This window comes from Pogoniulus pusillus, chromosome 22 (assembly GCF_015220805.1).
Source record: "Pogoniulus pusillus isolate bPogPus1 chromosome 22, bPogPus1.pri, whole genome shotgun sequence".
Classification (NCBI taxonomy): Eukaryota; Metazoa; Chordata; class Aves; order Piciformes; family Lybiidae; genus Pogoniulus; species Pogoniulus pusillus.
Genome location: NC_087285.1, coordinates 10,021,166 through 10,037,330, shown reverse-complemented (window position 1 = coordinate 10,037,330; position 16,165 = coordinate 10,021,166). Strand labels below are relative to the sequence as shown.

Genomic DNA, 16,165 nt, shown 5'->3' with positions numbered 1-16,165 from the left:
GGAACAATCCCAATTCATCTTTTTTATCCCTGAGGGTTTTTGTCATGGCATTTAAGCAATCATTTAAAAACAGCTCCCATGAGCTAATAGTGAGTTTTGATAGAGCCAATATACGAAGGCACATTCTTTGTTTCCCCGAATCCAGAATACTGGCTGCTCCACTTGGTGCCAGCTGGCAAAGATTCCCAAGGGGCTGCCTGCCAGGTATGTGCTGTCAGAAAGCTCCTGCCATAGCTGCTCTTTTCTGCACCCAGACTTCTCCTCCCATGCCAGGGACTGTGAGGAGATGATGTAGGAACCAAAAATATGGGCTGCTGTTGGCATAGCTGAGGGACCACAGGCTGACAGGCTGAATGAAACAGGAGAAATAATCTGCCTTGTGATTCCTAGATGAGTCTGAGCTGTATTTCCCTACAATCAAGTACAGGACATAATGGGTCAACACAGACACGGCTTATTAATGGTGTCCTCAGCCCCTGGGATTGCTTGATGGATCACTGAGCCATGGTTCTGCACCTATACCAGAAGCTGGATGAATCATCTCAGTGAGGCTGAGAATTCTTTTCCTGCCAGCATGGGGTGTAAAAATCTGACCTGCTAAAAATACGTCAGTGAATGCTTGCAGGTTTTCAGGAGAGCTGAATTCCTCCTTTCCTATTCCTAGCTCTAACGTGTGGTTTTGTGCCTTCGTGCTATAACCGCTGAGCTGTTCTACCTTCCAACTTGCTCCTGAACAGCCGTTGCAGGCTACCTGCAGCTAAACTGAATTATTCATGCGGACTAACGAAGCGAAACTATCGCAATGTCACCCTGGGGTCAGGCCTGCTCGCCGCCTGAAGCAGCTGGGAGGAGCTGCCCTGCAGCAGGACAGACCTGGATCAATAAATTCCCTACTCCTCACCTCCCGTGCCCCCTTCTGCTGCCTGACATCAGCCATAAAGCCTGCAGCAGCTTCCCCCAGCCACACAGTCAGAAGGGGCTGTCTCAGTTACGCTCCATTCCGTTAGGCTGGCTGGGCGAGATGCAAAGCGTATGGAAGAGAGGGGAGGCCCCGGGGGAGACCCCCGAGGTACCTGCCCGGGGCAGTGAGAAGCCCCGCAACGCGATCCCGCCGCCTCCCGACCCGCCGCTGCCATGACAACGCGGGACGAAGCGGGCGGAGGCGGGCGGAAGCGGGCGGAGGCGCAGAGCGCAGCGGGCACAGCGCCTCCTCAGGCGGGCGAAGGCACAGCGGGCACAGCGGGCGCAGCGGGCACAGGGGGCACAGCGGGCACAGCGGGCACAGCGCCTCCCCAGGCGGGCGGAGGCACAGCGGGCACAGCGGGCGCAGCGGGCACAGGGGGCACAGCGGGCACAGCGGGCACAGCGCCTCCCCAGGCAGGCGGAGGCACAGCGGGCACAGCGGGCACAGCGCCTCCCCAGGCAGGCGGAGGCACAGCGGGCACAGCGGGCACAGCGCCTCCCCAGGCAGGCGGAGGCACAGCGGGCACAGCAGGCGCAGCGGGCACAGCGCCTCCCCAGGCAGGCGGAGGCACAGCGGGCACAGCGGGCACCGCGGGCACAGCGCCTCCCCAGGCGGGCGGAGGCACAGCAGGCACAGCAGGCACAGCGGGCACAGCGCCTCCCCAGGCGGGCGGAGGCACAGCGGGCACAGGGGGCACAGCGCCTCCCCAGGCGGGCGGAGGCACAGCAGGCACAGCGGGCACAGCGCCTCCCCAGGCGGACTGCCGCTCACGGCCGCTCCCCGGAGCGCCAATGGGAGGCGGCGGCGGCTGCCATGGCCCGGCATGCAGCGCGGCCCGCGCCTCACTTCCGGCCGGGGCGCTAGGATGGCGACTCCCATGCACCGCCTCATCGCCCGCAGGCAGGCGTGAGTGTGGCAGGCTGCCGGTGCGGGGCGGGCACCGCCGTGGCGAGGGACACCGCCGTGGCGAGGGGGGCGCGTCCGGAGGCGAGCCGGAGCCAGGAGACGCCTGGCCGGGCAACACCTTGGGGGTGCCGGGCAGGGGTCGCGGCGGGTGCGAAGGAGCGGGGCCCGGGCCGGGAGCAGGCTCGGCAGTTGCTGGGGCACAGCATCTGCCTCGCAGGCGCTCGGCCACAACCGCTCCGAGGAGGGCTGGGCGAGCCGCCTGCTGAGGCGGTGGTGGCGAAATAGAGAGGGAGCGGGGCTGTGGAAAAGGAGGGAAGGCTTTGGAAAGGTCATTTGCGCTGCTGCCATTGGCGAGCAGCGCTTTGGGAAGCAGTGCCCTAAAGGTGCCAGCCTGCCGTAGCTCTCTGTGAGGCAGGCCTTGGTGAGCTTCACTGCAGAACTTCAGCTGTCAAAGTAAGGAAAAGTAAGTTCTAGGTTCATGTGTAGTTTATAGAACTGTGAGAGTGAGGCAGAAGAAAGCCCAAACCAAAAGAGCCAATCCTTGGCCAGACTGGGGTATGGCAGCCAAGCCACTCTCTCAGTGCCAAGGGCATCTGATTGCCAAACGCTGAGATGAGGGAAGGTTAACACCTTTGCTTTCTTATGTGAAGCACAGTCTTCCTTTCTCATTTATGACTTGTGCTGGTTTTTAGGTTTTTTTCTCATGTTTTAATTTTTGGACCCTGTTTGAGTGTTTTTTAGCTGACTGTAGGAGTTGGATAGAATAGGGATGACTGCTGCATTCTCTTGCCTTTTTATTGCTTACTAGAATCACTTCCCATTGGGAAACAGGAAAGGCATTTGGAATTTCAGAGTACTTATGGAATAAGGGATACTGCTGAAGCAAGGAATTTCTTGCTGTGTCTCTGGGGTGGCCTCTTCTCCCAGGCAACCAGCAACAGAACAAAGGGACACAGTCTCAAGTTGTGCCAGGGTAGGTATAGGCTGGATATTAGGAAGAAGTTCTTCACAGAGAGAGTGATTGGCATTGGAATGGGCTGCCCAGGGAGGTGGTGGAGGCACCGTCCCTGGGGTCTTCAAGAAAAGCCTGGATGAGGCACTTAGTGCCATGGTCTAGTTGATTGGTTAGAGCTGGGTGATAGGTTGGACTGGATGATCTTGGAGGTCTCTTCCAACCTGGTTGATTCTATGATTCTATGATTCTATTTGATCAGTCTGTGCTGTGTTGACATCTGCTAGCCTTTGCTTCTAGGGTGTGCTGATAAAAGACTACCTCAGTCTCTTGCTTTTTGTTACAAAGCCTGTTAATGCTGATGTGGTATTTATAGACCTGTAGCTGCTGGACTATTCTGATCTGTTTCCTGGTAACTACTTATATTGCTTTTAGGGCTTGATCCTTATCTTTCTAGCTAGGATAGAATTGCCTGCCTTGGTCACAAGAGGAGTGCTAAAACCATGGAAATACTGAGTTGAGGTATTCCATTTTAAACATGTGCTTTGTTCCTGTGGAGACAGCTCTGGGCTGGTTTGACTTAGAAGAACCTCCACTTTTGGGAGCTGTGTGTTGATGAAGTGGAGGGAGTATTCTTATGTTGCTTCTGTGTAGCTCTTGTGGCAGAGCCAAAGCAAAACTGCTCAAAGATGCTGGAGTTTTTGTTCATTACTAGACATGCTGTTTCCTGTGCAGCATAGGTTGCAAGTTTAATCAGTTTTCTAGTGCTGGTTTACATTAGTATTTCTAAGGTTGGACTATGAAGCCAGCATTGATAAAGTGTTCAGAACAAGATTCATAGAATGATTTGGGCTGGGAAGGACCTTAAAGATCATCCAGTCCCCACCCACTGCCATGGACAGGGAAGTCTTCCACTCGACCAAGCTGCTCAAGGCCCCATCCAATCTGGCCTTGAGCACCTCCAGGGAGGGGACATCCCTGGACAGCTTGTTCTAGTGTCTCATCACCCTCACTGTGAAGAATGTCTTCCTAATGTCCAGTCTAAATCTACCCTCAAGATTCCCTTCACAATACAGCAGAACTGTCAAAAAAGGTGAAGGGAGAAGCAATTCATATCTGGCCTTGAAAATCAGCACTCTTCTTGACAGCAAAACACTACTGCTCTGTCACTTTAAGGCCTCTAAGTACTAAATGAACGGTCAAAGAGCCCCCTGCTTGTTCAGACAGGGCTGTTACTTGCTGATAGTTTAGATGAACTGGCCTTGAACAATTAGCATCTTGATGTTTGGAAAACACGATGGGAAGTGGAAATGAGTTACCACAGCTACAGAGCACTGCGCTGGCCAAGCAGAGATTTCAGCCCTGGCTCCACAGCTGCTCTGTGACTGTGACCTTGAGCGAGTCCCTTGACCACTGTGTGAGTCTCTTCATTTGCAGAGGAGGAGTGTGTCCATGAGGTGATAACAAACCAGCCTTTGCAAAGCTTCCCAACAGCAGAGTAAGAGCTAGAGCATAAAAATACAAGTGTTCTGCCTTAACTGGCCTCTAAAATTACCAAAGAATTTTACCAGTGTGAGAATTGAAATGTGTATGTGAAGTGTTCAGCTGTTCGGATGGTGCAGGGTCTGGTTTGATTTACACTGCACAAAGTGAGCAGGAATCTGATTGTTCTTGAGATAAACCTTCTGTCAGGTTTTCATGAACCAGGAAATTGAGATAAGCTACAACTCTGCTCGTAGTTGTTGCTCTCTCTGCTGATTCATGAAGGTCCTGAGCTCTTGGTGAGGATTTGGTAGTTTGGTAATTGAGTGTTAAATCCTGGGATGCGGAAATGAAGCTGCCTGCTTTTTTGCCAGCAGAGTTCTGAACCATAATTCCCATTACTTACCTAAAACAAGCCAGAACCACATGCAGTTATTGGTTGGTAGCAAATTGTGTGCAGAGGAATCATTCACAGGAACTGCTCTACAGTGGAATCCTGTGATGTTAAAGCTGCACCAGTGATTTTGGTGATGGGATTCATCCTTGTTCACTGGTACAGAATGATCCTAGTAGGACTTTTCAAAGAGTTTAAGTTGTTTACAATACCTAAAGGAGAGGAATCACTGCTTTTGATTGGAAGGGACCTTGAAGATCCCTCTAGTTCCAAATCTCTGCCGTAGGCCAGGATATGTCCTGCTAGACCAGGTTGCTTAAGGCTTCATCCAACCTGGCCTTGAGCACTTCTAGGCTTGGAGCCTCCACAACTTCTCTGGGCAACCTGTTCCATTGTCTCTCCACTCTCATGGCCAATAATTTCCTCCTAATGTCTTGTCTAAATCCAGGCTTCTTCCAGTTTGAAGCTGTCACTTCTCATCCTGTCACTCTGTGCCTTTGTACAAAGTCCCTCTCCAGATCTCCTGGAGCCCACTTCAAATTCTGGAGGGCTGCTTTAAGGTCTTCTTGGAGCCTTCCCTTCTCTAGGCTGAACATCCCAAACTCTCTCAGCCTGGCCTCACAGCAGAGGGCTTCCAGCCCTCCCATCATTGCTGTGGCCTCTTCTGGCTTTGCTCCCCCAGTCTGTGTCTCTGCTGTGTTGAGGACTCAGGATTTGGCCCCAGCACTGCAGGTGGGGTCTCAGCAGAGTACCGATATGAAAGGGTTTTAATAAGTGGAAAAGTGTTTGTCTGAATTCTGATACTCTTTGTGTCCTGATGTGAGATGTGTAATAGCCAAAGGTGCCATGAATGTCTGCTTTTAACTACATCAGTCTGTGTGATCAAAAGAAATTAATGTGTATTTTCCAACAGGGAGAGCAGGCTTGGACTCAGTCACTTAAAACAATTCTTCATCTTACAGGGAGGCAAACAAGCAGCATGTAAGGTGTCAGAAATGTTTGGAGTTTGGACATTGGACATATGAATGTAAAGGGAAGAGGAAATACCTGCACAGACCTTCAAGGACAGCTCAGCTAGCAAAAATTCTAAAAGAAAAGGAAAAGCAACTATTGCTGCAGCAAAGGTAAGGCTGGCAGAATGAAAATGGGGATTGGAAAGAGCATGTCCTAGACTCTCTGCTGTCATCTTTTCTTCCAGACTGTCTGGTATTTGTTTAATGTTAGAGCTGGTTTGTGTGGCAGGTGCAATATGGACACTTGGGTCCCACATAATTAAACTCTTGTTCAGAAACAGCTGCTTGTCTGAAATACACCTTTTTTGGCCTGTTTGAAACAAAAAAGAGTGCCTTGAGTCAGAGTTAAAATAATTGAAGCCTTGTTTGGAGTGGAATAGAGTCATCATTACAGATTGGTTTGGGTGGGATGGGACCCTCAAGATCAACCAGCTTCAACCTCCTGTCATGAGCAGGGACACCTCCTGCTAGACCAAGGTCCCATCCAGCCTGGCCTTGGACACCTCCAGGAAGGGGGCATCCACAGCCTCCTTGGGCAACCTGTTCCAGTGTCTTACTGTCCTCACTGTAAAGAATTTCTTCCTGCTCTCCAGTCTCAATCTCCCCTCTTCCAGCTCAAAACCATTGGTCCTTGTCCTGTCACTACAAGCCAACAAAGTCCCTCCCCAGCTTTTCCTAGGCCACCTCTAGATACTGGAAGGCTGCTTTAATGTCTCCTTGGACTCTTCTTCAGGTTGACGAGCCTCAACTCTCTCAGCCTGTCCCCACAGGGGAGGTTCTTCAGCCCTCTGATCATCTTTGACTTCCTCTGGACCTATTCCAGCAGTTCCATGTTCCTCTTATGCTGGAGGCACCAGAACTGGATGCAGTGCTCCAGAGTCTCAGTAGAGCAGAGGGGGAGAATCCTCTCCCTCTCCTGCTGGTCACAGTGCTTTTGATGCAGCCCTGCACACAGCTGCCTTCTGGGCTGCCAGTGACCATTGCTGGCTCATGGTGGGTTGGTCAACTGACACTCCTAAGTCCTTCTCCTCAAGATTGCTCCTGAGCCACTCCTTCCCCATTCTGGATTTGTGCTTAGGATTACCCCAACCCAGATGTAGGACCTTGCACTTGGCCTTGTACTTCATGAGACTGGCATGGGCTCACCTTTCCAGCCTAAGTCCCTCTGGATGGATCTCTTCCTTCCAATGTGTTGCTCAGACCACACAGCTCTGTGTCATCTGCAAGCTTGTTAAGGGTGCCTCAATGCCACTGTCCCTGTTGCTGACAAAGATGTTAAACAGCATTGGTCCCAGTACTGACCCCTGATTTGCTACTGCTCTCCATTTGGACATTGGCTGCAGCTCTCCTGAGTGTAGCTGTGCAGCCAGTTCACTACCCAGCTAGTGGCTACCTCTCAAATTGTTGCCTGGTTAGTGTGTTGAGTCTGTGCATGGAGTAACTTGATACAGGAGGTGCAGGACTGTCCAGTGTCTGTCCTGGTTTTGGAGCTGGAAAGCTGACACTCCACTCCATGAGCAGTGTGTGGTGTGAAAAGTCACCTGGTAAAAGGACACCTAAGTAATCCCTGGATGGGAACAGTGTTTAATCCTTGTTAAATTGGGCTGGATTCACACTGCTTATGTAATCATAAGCTCTTTGAAACTCCTTAACTGTGCCAGGAGGTGTCCAGCTCCTCAGATGTCACCATTGCACTTCCAAGAAGGAGGCTTATTCTTCATGGAAAGAACAACCTCCTAGGTCACACTTTTACTTTTGCTTAGCTTAGTTGGGAAAAGTTATTTCTTGTCTGTAAAGAAGTTGGGTCTCCTACAGGTCTGCTTCCCAGTATTTCTATCACCATCTTTAAAGCTCTAACAGTAAATCATTACCTAGAAGGCAAACATAGGCTAATAAGATTAATATTTACTTCTGGACAACCACAGTCAGGATTTTCCAGCACTTAACTCATTTCAGCAGTTGTTCCAGGATCCTTTCTTTTTGCCTAGTGCTGACCCCACAATTCTGTACATTAGGGAGGTCAGGAAGGCTCACAGCTTGCCCAGCTTAGAGTTGGGAGGGAAGGTACCAAAACACTTCCTCCTCAGTGGGTTTGCTGCATTGAACCCAACCCGGGATGGCCAGGTTTTGTTTGTGGTTCCGAAGACATGGTGGTGCCAGAATAAAAAAAGGCTAGATGCGGTGAGAGGGGATGCTTGGATCTGCAGGAGGCTGTCCCCTGGCCCTTGTGCCACTTGCTGTAGCTATCCGCACGGTGACCGCTAGAGGGAGGCACAGGCCTGTGCCGCGGTTACATGCTGAAGCGACTCCTGCCTTCCGAAAGGACCTCTGATTCCGTTTAATTCAGTGACTTCTCCTACCCTTGAAACATCTGGTTACCTGCGGTGGGCGTATAAGGCCCTACAGATATCTCTATTAACGACAAGCAGCAACACATGGCATTGTTTTGGCTGAAAAGTGCTCCTAAGCCATCTAGTCCAACCCCCCTGCAGTCAGCAGGAACATCCTCCACTAGATCAGGTTGCTCTGAGCCTTGCCCAGCCTGACCTTGAATATCTCCAGGGATGGGGCCTCAGCTGCCTCTCTGGGCAACCTGTTGCAGTGTTCCAGCACCCTCATGGTAAAGAGCTTGTTCCTAATGTCCAGTCTAAATCTCCTCTTCTTTAATTTCAAACCACTGTCACTGAAGGTGTCTGTAAAGTCCCTCTGCAGCCTTTTTGTAGGCCCCCTTCAGGTACTGGAAGGCCACTATGAGGTCTCCTTGGAGGCTTCTCTTCTCCAGGCTGAACAACCCTAGCTCCCTCAGCCTGTCCTTGCAGCAGATGTGTTCCAGCTCCCCTGATCACTTTTGTGGCCCTCCTCTGGACCCACTCCAGTAGCTCCATGCCCTTCCTATGTTGAGGGCTCTAGAGCTGGACACAGCAGTGCAGGTGAGGTCTCACCAGAGCAGGGGGGCAGAATCACTTCTCTCTGTGTGCTGGCCATGCTGCTTTGGATGCAGCCCAGGCTGCCACTGGTCTTCTGGGCTGCAAGTGCCTGTTGCTGGCTCATGTCCAACTTCTCATCCATGCCCTCCCCCAAGCAATCTGATCTAGTTGGAGGATGTCCCTGCTCACTGTGGAGGGGGTTGGGCTAGATGACCTTTGGAGGTCCCTTCCAACCCCAGCCATTCTGCAATTCTATATAAATAGATTGTTCTGGGGCTTTTAATACTTGACATTACCTGGGGAAAGATGCAGCCTAATCCATTATTGCCCCCTTTGTTTCAATCTATTAAGTAACTACTAAATATGCTTCTACAGGATTTCTGGGGTATCCTTTTTCCCCTCTGTCTTTCCCACCTCCAAATGTCCTCTGTATAATATGAAGGACAATGCCAAAAAGAGTAGTAAAGCCTGAATAACATAGAGGATTAGAGGTGAATTGCTGCTGATTTCCTTTCCTGATTTGTAGATTTTGTTGTTTTTCTGGTTTGAATGGTGGCTGAAAATAGCTACCAAGTGAACTCTAGGCAGTGCAGCTCTCTGCCAGTGGGACCCAGGTTTTGTAATATTAAACTTCATTCTGCTGTAATTTATTAAATTTTCCAACTGCATTAATATTTTTTTTTTGTTTCCTCCATTATTTAGCACTGGAGAAAGTGCTGCAGAAAGGAAGACCAAGAAAAAGAGGTATGTGGGGAAGGAAGACAAATTGTGCTGCTGTTTGTGTGCATGATCTTGTGCTGGGTACTGTGCTTCAGAAAAGGTGTGTGGGGAAAGTCAGCACTACAGAGGCAGTTTTGGGTTTAGTGCTTTTGGCTTGTTACAGGCCTTTGTGTCATGGATATTTAGAGAATTTCTGCTCCTCCTTGGCCAAAAATTCTAACCTCTTTGGCCTTTGCATTTCTCCTTACTGATTGTCTCATCCATACATCCTTTGCAGTGCCGGCAGTGAGACACTGGAACAGGTTGCCCAGGGAGGTTGTGGATGCCCTTTCCCTGGAGGTGTTCAGGGTCAGGTTGAATGAGGCCTTGAGCAGCCTGGTTTAGTGGAAAGTGTCCCTGCCCAAGGCAAGGGGTTGGAACTGGATGATCTTTAAGGTCCCTTCCAACCTAAAGCGTTCTGTGAATGAATTCTATCTCTCTGTGGTCTTACTGTGATAATAAAACCCTTACTTCTGTCTCCGAGTTGATCAGGTGTATTTTAACCAAGCCTGCCTTCTGCTCCACCTACTCATCTTGCTCTTCCTTCCTTGTTTCCACTCCCTTCTCAAGCAGCTGTCTCTGTCTGAAACTTTGTCTAGAGAATGGAATAAAGCATCTAAAAACCCATCAAACTAAAAAACCTCAATCACAGACCTACTCTGAAATCTCCTCCCTGCCCCAGGTCATAACTTGAGCAGGCTTTATTGGAACACTTCTTGATGAGTGTCTTAGTTCTGCTACCAGATGTGTTTTATCACAAAGTTCATTTGTTGTTGGACTTATTTAGGACTAGTGAGAAACTAAATTCATAAAAGTCTAAACAGAGTAGCCCTCTTCCTGTTATAGCTTTCTTGTGTGCTGCACTTTGCTACTTGCCATCATGATTTTCAGAGTAGAATCCTGAAATCCTAAAATCACTTTACCAAGTCTGAGGTTTAACAATGTCCTTCAGCACCACATCTACATGTTTTTTAAATCACTCCAGGGATGGTGGCTCAACCTTTCCAGGGCATGACAAACCTTTGGGGGAAGAAATTGTTCCTCATGTCCAACTTAAAGCTCCTCTGTCACAATTTGAGGCCATTTGCACTGCTGCTGTCACCTGATACTAGGGAGAAGAGATCAAGCCCCAGCTCACTGCAACCTCCTTTCAAGGAGCTGTAGAGAGCAATGAGGTTGCCCCTCAGCTGCCTCCTCTTCAGGCTGAACAACCCCAGTTCCCTCCACTGCCTCTCACCAGACCTATTCTCTAGGCTGTTTATCAGCTTTGTTGCCCTCTAGAGCTGCTCCAGCTCCTCAGTGTCCTTGGGTTAAGCTCTAAAGCAATACAAAAACAAAGGGGGCAAAAGGATTTATGGGGAGCAGGGTGGTTTGGTTATTTTTTAATTACAAATTAAAAGCTTCAAGGTTTGAATTGTCTTGGTTTTTTATGGAAGCACTGAATCCATCAATTTTAATCCCTTTCCAGTTAGTTCTCTCTTGCACTACAGAAGAGCTAAGCGTGGAGAACTCAGTGGCGTGTTCTCCAGGCAGAAGCTGGAGTTCTGGCAGCAGGGAGCACTAACCTTTTACATACTGTGTTTGTTTTGATATAAACAGGCATAAGTATGCTGCAGGCTCAACCAGAAAAACAGGAACAGGCAAACCAGCTGTTGTACAATCTTGTGACCTCAGGTGACACAGAGCTGGCTTCTGGGTGCATGTTGGCTTCAGCGTTCCCATACTTTGGTTATTAATTGAAAGTCCACTTTGTGTTTGGATCAGGTCTAAATCTACCTGTCTGAAGGGCTGAATGTCTTAATTAACTTGTTTCTTTGGGCACCTGGTTGTGATTGCAACCAAAACTGTGAGCTGGATTTATGAAATGAGTTTAAAGCCAACAGGATTTGTGATTGCAGTAGAGTTAGAGAGGACAGAAAGCCTCACAGAGAGGTGATGGCATGGTTACAAGGTGTAGTTGTAGATGAAGTCATACAAGATATTAACAAGAAATCCCAGACTGGTTTGGGTGGGAAAGAACGTGTAAAGCTCATCTAGTTTAACCCTCCTGCAGTCAGCAGGGACATCTGCAACTATTGCAGGTTGCTCAGAGCCCCAAACAACCTGGCCTGTAAACAGTGCTGGGCATGGGGCATCTCCACCTCTCTGGGAAACTTGGGCTGGGCTCTCACCGTCTCAGTGTCAAACATTTCTCCCTTCTCTCCAGTGTGAATCTCCCTCTTTTAGTTCAAACCATCACTCCTTGTCCTGTCACACAGGCCCTGCTCAAAAGTCTGTCCCCAGCTTTCTGCTTGTCCCTTTAAGCACTGAAAGGTCCCTCTGGAGCCTCCTCTTCTGCAGGCTGAACAATCCCAACTCTCTCAGCCTGGCCTCACCGCAAAGGGCCTCCAGCCCTGTAAAAATCTGTGAAGTTGTTTTAGGGAGAATGGATGTTTGCTGCTGGAGAAATGTACTTTTGCAGTGGTGTAGTAGACCCAAAGATCTTGGCTCTACTGGTCTGTGCCACCTGGGTTGTCACATTACCTAATAAAGAAATTGTCACTTTTACTTGCTCCCATTTTCATCCATCAACAGGCCACAATTGCATCACCTGGGAACAAGCATTCTCTATGTTTTCCTCTTGAGGACCTAGCTCTTGCTTTCCTCTGAGGGATGCAGTATTGTGAAATTCTGTTTCTGTGAGTGGGTTTCAGATTAGAACCTAAATACTGGAAATGTGTGGAGTGCTCTTGTGGATTCTGTGAAAAGTGGTTATGAAGAGAAAGTTCAAAGTCATCCAGGCAGTCTCTGACTGATTCTTGCCCACACAATTAAGCTGTTCAGATGGAAACTGCTAGGCCCATTGTTTTGGTTTGCCTTATCTAGGCAAGACAAGTTCTTCACCAACAATAAGTCTGTATTGAAGCAGCCCTCGTAGATTTATCTTTCATAAATAGCCACTGTGCCTGCACACACAGTGATAAGAGATTACAGATGTTGCTACAAATGCTGCAGTGCCTCATGCCTTGTGGACCAGGGCTGCCCAGGGCAGTGCTAGAATCTTCATCCCTGGAGGGATTGAATTGCTGTGGAGATGTGGTGCTGATGGACATGGTTTAGTGGTGACTTGGCAGTACTGGGTTAATCAAAGAAGGGAAGAGACCTGCAAAGGTCACCCTGTCCAACCCCACTGTGGTCAGCAGGGACACCTAATTAGATCAGGCTGTCCCCTGGTTCCTATCAAGTTGGACCTTGAATGTTTCCAGAGATGGGGCCTCAACCACACACCTGGGCAGTCTGAGCCAGTATCTCGCCACCTTCATTGTGAAGAACCTCCTCTTAACATCCAACCTAAATCTACTCTGCTGCAGTCTCCATCTGTTCTCCTGTGTCCTACCACTACAAGCCCTTGTAAAAATTCCCTTCCCAGCTTTCTTGTAGGCCCCCTTCAGGCCCGCCTGAAGGCTGCTGTAAGGTCTCCCTGGACTCTTCTCCAGGCTGGACAGACCCAACTCTCTCAGCCTGTCTTACTAGATGAGGTGCTTCAGCTCTCTGATCATCATGGCCTCCTGGACCTGCCTGAGCAAGTCCGTGTCCTTCTTATGTTGGGGACCCCAAAATGGTTGGACTTGATGCTTCTAAAGATGTTTTCCAACCTTAATGATTCTATGATCTGAATTTGTCTGCCAACAGGATGAAAAAAACATTGCTTTCTTTAGCAGCCTTAGCATGGACATTTCCTGAGCTGCACTGAACCAAACCCACTGATAGAACTACACTATGCATTTTCTACTGGAAGGAAGGTTGTGCATTACTCTGCTTAAAATGTTGACATGCTGTCGGGTTGGCTTTGTGGGAATTAAGGTGAATTAGTACCTTTAGTCTCTGCTTGAAGAAAGTTGTATGAGATAATTTCATTGCACTTAGAATTCAGATTGCCTTATTGGGAGACCTTCATCTCACGAACAACTGCCTCAGTGAGGGCTTCACATGGGAAAAAATGAATGTTAATGGCAGAGGATAAAGAAATCAGCTTTGCTGTGTTCACAGTTCTGTCTTTAGCTTGGATTGTTTCCACCTCTTCTCCACCCTGAAAATAAAAGCACCCTGCAGTGGCAGGTAACCTGAGTTGTTCTGCCAGGAGTAATCTAAGAATAGTTTGCACAGTTGTAGCAGAGGTGAAATCACTGATGAAACTTCCCCCACCTTGTGCATTGCCAGAATTTCCCTCAGGGCTGCATCTGTGTGCTAGGGAACTGATCTTAGATTTGTCCTCAGGCTTTAGAGGTGCAGGACTTTGAGACCTCTCCTGCAGCTGCATTCTTCATTTTAGCAATCAGTGAAAACTCTCATTACTGCTGTGATCAAGAACATAGAATCACAGACTGGTTTAGGTTGGAAGGGACCTTAAAGGTCATCCAGTTCCAACCACCCTGCCATGGAGAAGGACATTTCTTGCTAGCCCAGGCTGGTCAAAGCCCTGTCCAACCTGGCTTTGAATGCCACTGCCTCAGAGCCTCCATAGCTTCTCTGGGCAACCTGTTCCAGTGCTTCAGCACCCTCGTGGGGAAAAATTTCTTCCCAATGTCTAATCTAAATCTGGCTTCTTCCAGTTTGAAGCTATTGCCTCTCATCCTGTCGCTCTATGTCTTTGTTCCTTGCCTTTTGATCCTTCGAACTTCACCTTGTTCTGTAGCCCTGTTTTGGCTTACTTCATGTGCTTGGTGTTGCTCAAATGGCCAAAAGGAATTCTTCTGAACTGGAAGGAGGGACAGAGGAGTTCAGATTGTCAGGTCTGGGTGTTTTTAGACCAAAGAGTTGCATTTTGGATGACAACAGAGTCTAAGGGACACGGTGTGAGGACTGCTGTCTCTAGCAGGACTGATCTCATCTGCCTGTTTGTTTGCTTTCAGATCTAAAAGCGTGACCAGTTCCAGCAGCAGCAGCAGTGACAGTTCAGCTAGCGACTCCTCATCTGACAGTGAAGATTCCTCTACCTCTTCTTCCGATGATGACAGTGACAGTGATGAGAGCTCCTCTTCTTCCTCATCCTCTCCATCCTCCAGTAGCACTTCCTCTTCTTCAGAGGTCGACTCAGATTCCAGCTCCTCCAGCAGCAGCAGCAGCAGCAGCACAGACAGTAGCTCTGACGATGAACCACCAAAGAAAAAGAAGAAGAAATAGTCCAGTGCAGCCTAGAAGTGTTGTGTAGTGAACGGTAACGCTCTGCAGAGATGGGGTCAGCCCTGCTTGCCAAACAGTTCATCTGGGCAGCATTTCTACTGCTCCAACTTTCTACGTGGTTTTGCATAGTTGTTCACAGGACATGAAAGGCATTAAATGGCACGTTGAGACTTCCTGAGAGACTTATTTTTGTGGCTGATCCTTTTAAGGAGAGTTTAACTTTTGTAGTTCAAAAAGAAAAAAAGTGAAAAAAAGAAAAAAAAAAACAAAAATACTTATCTTCAGATCTGTTTATATGAGCTAAGGTCCAGTAACCTGGATGTTTACATGCTGCAAAGCAAAAGCTTTTCACTGCAGATCTTGCTGTGTATCATATGTTACTACTCTCTTCCTGCCAGCTTCACTTTCAGTGAGAAACTCTTCTGAAGCAGAAGTTTCAGGCTGTGGAGCACTGTGCTTGTGGGAGTGGAATGCAGTGTTGCTCACAGAGGGCCTTGATCTCACTGGTAACAGATGGATTCTGTGCTGCTGAGCTTTGTTGTTTTTTCCTGATGGCTCTTCCTGATGCTTCCAGGTTGAGTCCTAACTGCACCATAAAACTTTTAACTGGTGTTAATTTGTTAATTAATGATCAATATCCAACTTGTACTGTCCAGAGGCTTTAGTCTTTTCAACTCACCTGTTTCCTTAGCTCATGTATTTGTAGCATTTTCTGAGACAGTGTCTCCTGCAGCAGTGTTGTGTAAGAGGAGCAGCTTGCAGTGGAAGAATGATCCTGCTTACCAGCTTCATTGTTGTGCCTTTTCTTGGTAAATTAAATGTACCCCCATGAGAGAAGGGCTCAAGTGAGTGCTTTTTCAGCGCTTCACTAGCTTTCCATAGAGACTAGGGTCAGTAAAACCAGAGAAATAGTAGTAATAAGTGTGAAATATGAGCACTCTTTTTCAAAGAGATCAGAAGAAGGCTACTTTCACTGCTTGCTCAGTAAGAAAAAGTCACCTTTGAACAGAGATCCTAAAGGAGAATCTTTCCCTTAGGCTGTTTTTGCAGAGAATGGTTGTGTCATTGCTGGGTGCTGTTGAGTGTGTGGTGACTGGCATGATGGTCTGCAGTCCAGTCAGTCTCATACCTTTATGTCATGGTGGGTGTGTGTGTATGCCTGTGAAAATCTGCCACGGGAGAAGCCAGTTAGTGCAGGGCAAACCCCCCTAACAAAGGCAAAATCCAAACCTACTGCAGAACAAGTACTGCTGGTTGCACCTTCCAAGGTCTTTGTTCTTTTGGTGGGTTGAAGCAGTTGGAGTTAGTGTTTGAATTTGTGGTGCACTCTTCCCGAGTTTCTTGCTGGTGGGAGTGCCCCCTCTCCCTTTTGATTCTGGGGATGGGGGCATCACATATGGAAGAATTCTTGGTTTAGGTAAAAATACAGTAAACTATTTTTTATACTTTTATGGGAAAAAGTAGTGTGTAGAACTTCCTTTGGAATAAACTGTGCTTATTTAAATGCTTGGAAAGATGTTGTGTGGTTTCAGTCTGTAACCATTACTGTGTTTTACAGGACACTCTTGCAGACCCTAAATAAAAGCAGCGGAAAATTGGTTTGAA

At 48.5% G+C, this 16,165-nt stretch overlaps 1 protein-coding gene across 1 annotated transcript; it reads left to right on the top strand.

Annotated features, from left to right (window-relative positions):
• Positions 1-1,756: 1,756 nt before the first annotated feature.
• On the top strand, positions 1,757-16,165 carry ZCCHC10 (zinc finger CCHC-type containing 10). Its single transcript, XM_064161665.1, has 4 exons — positions 1,757-1,870; positions 5,661-5,822; positions 9,341-9,382; positions 14,290-16,165. Exons 1-4 carry the CDS (start codon positions 1,788-1,790, stop codon positions 14,558-14,560), a joined length of 558 nt encoding a protein of 185 aa, XP_064017735.1. The 5' UTR covers positions 1,757-1,787; the 3' UTR covers positions 14,561-16,165.

Coding starts and splice junctions, on each gene's coding strand:
- ZCCHC10 (XM_064161665.1), top strand. CDS start 1,788: ATGCAGCGCGGCCCGCGCCTCACTTCCGGCCGGGGCGCTAGGATGGCG. Junction 5,823..9,340: donor CAACTATTGCTGCAGCAAAG/GTAAGGCTGGCA, acceptor TCCATTATTTAG/CACTGGAGAAAGTGCTGCAG. Junction 9,383..14,289: donor AGGAAGACCAAGAAAAAGAG/GTATGTGGGGAA, acceptor GTTTGCTTTCAG/ATCTAAAAGCGTGACCAGTT.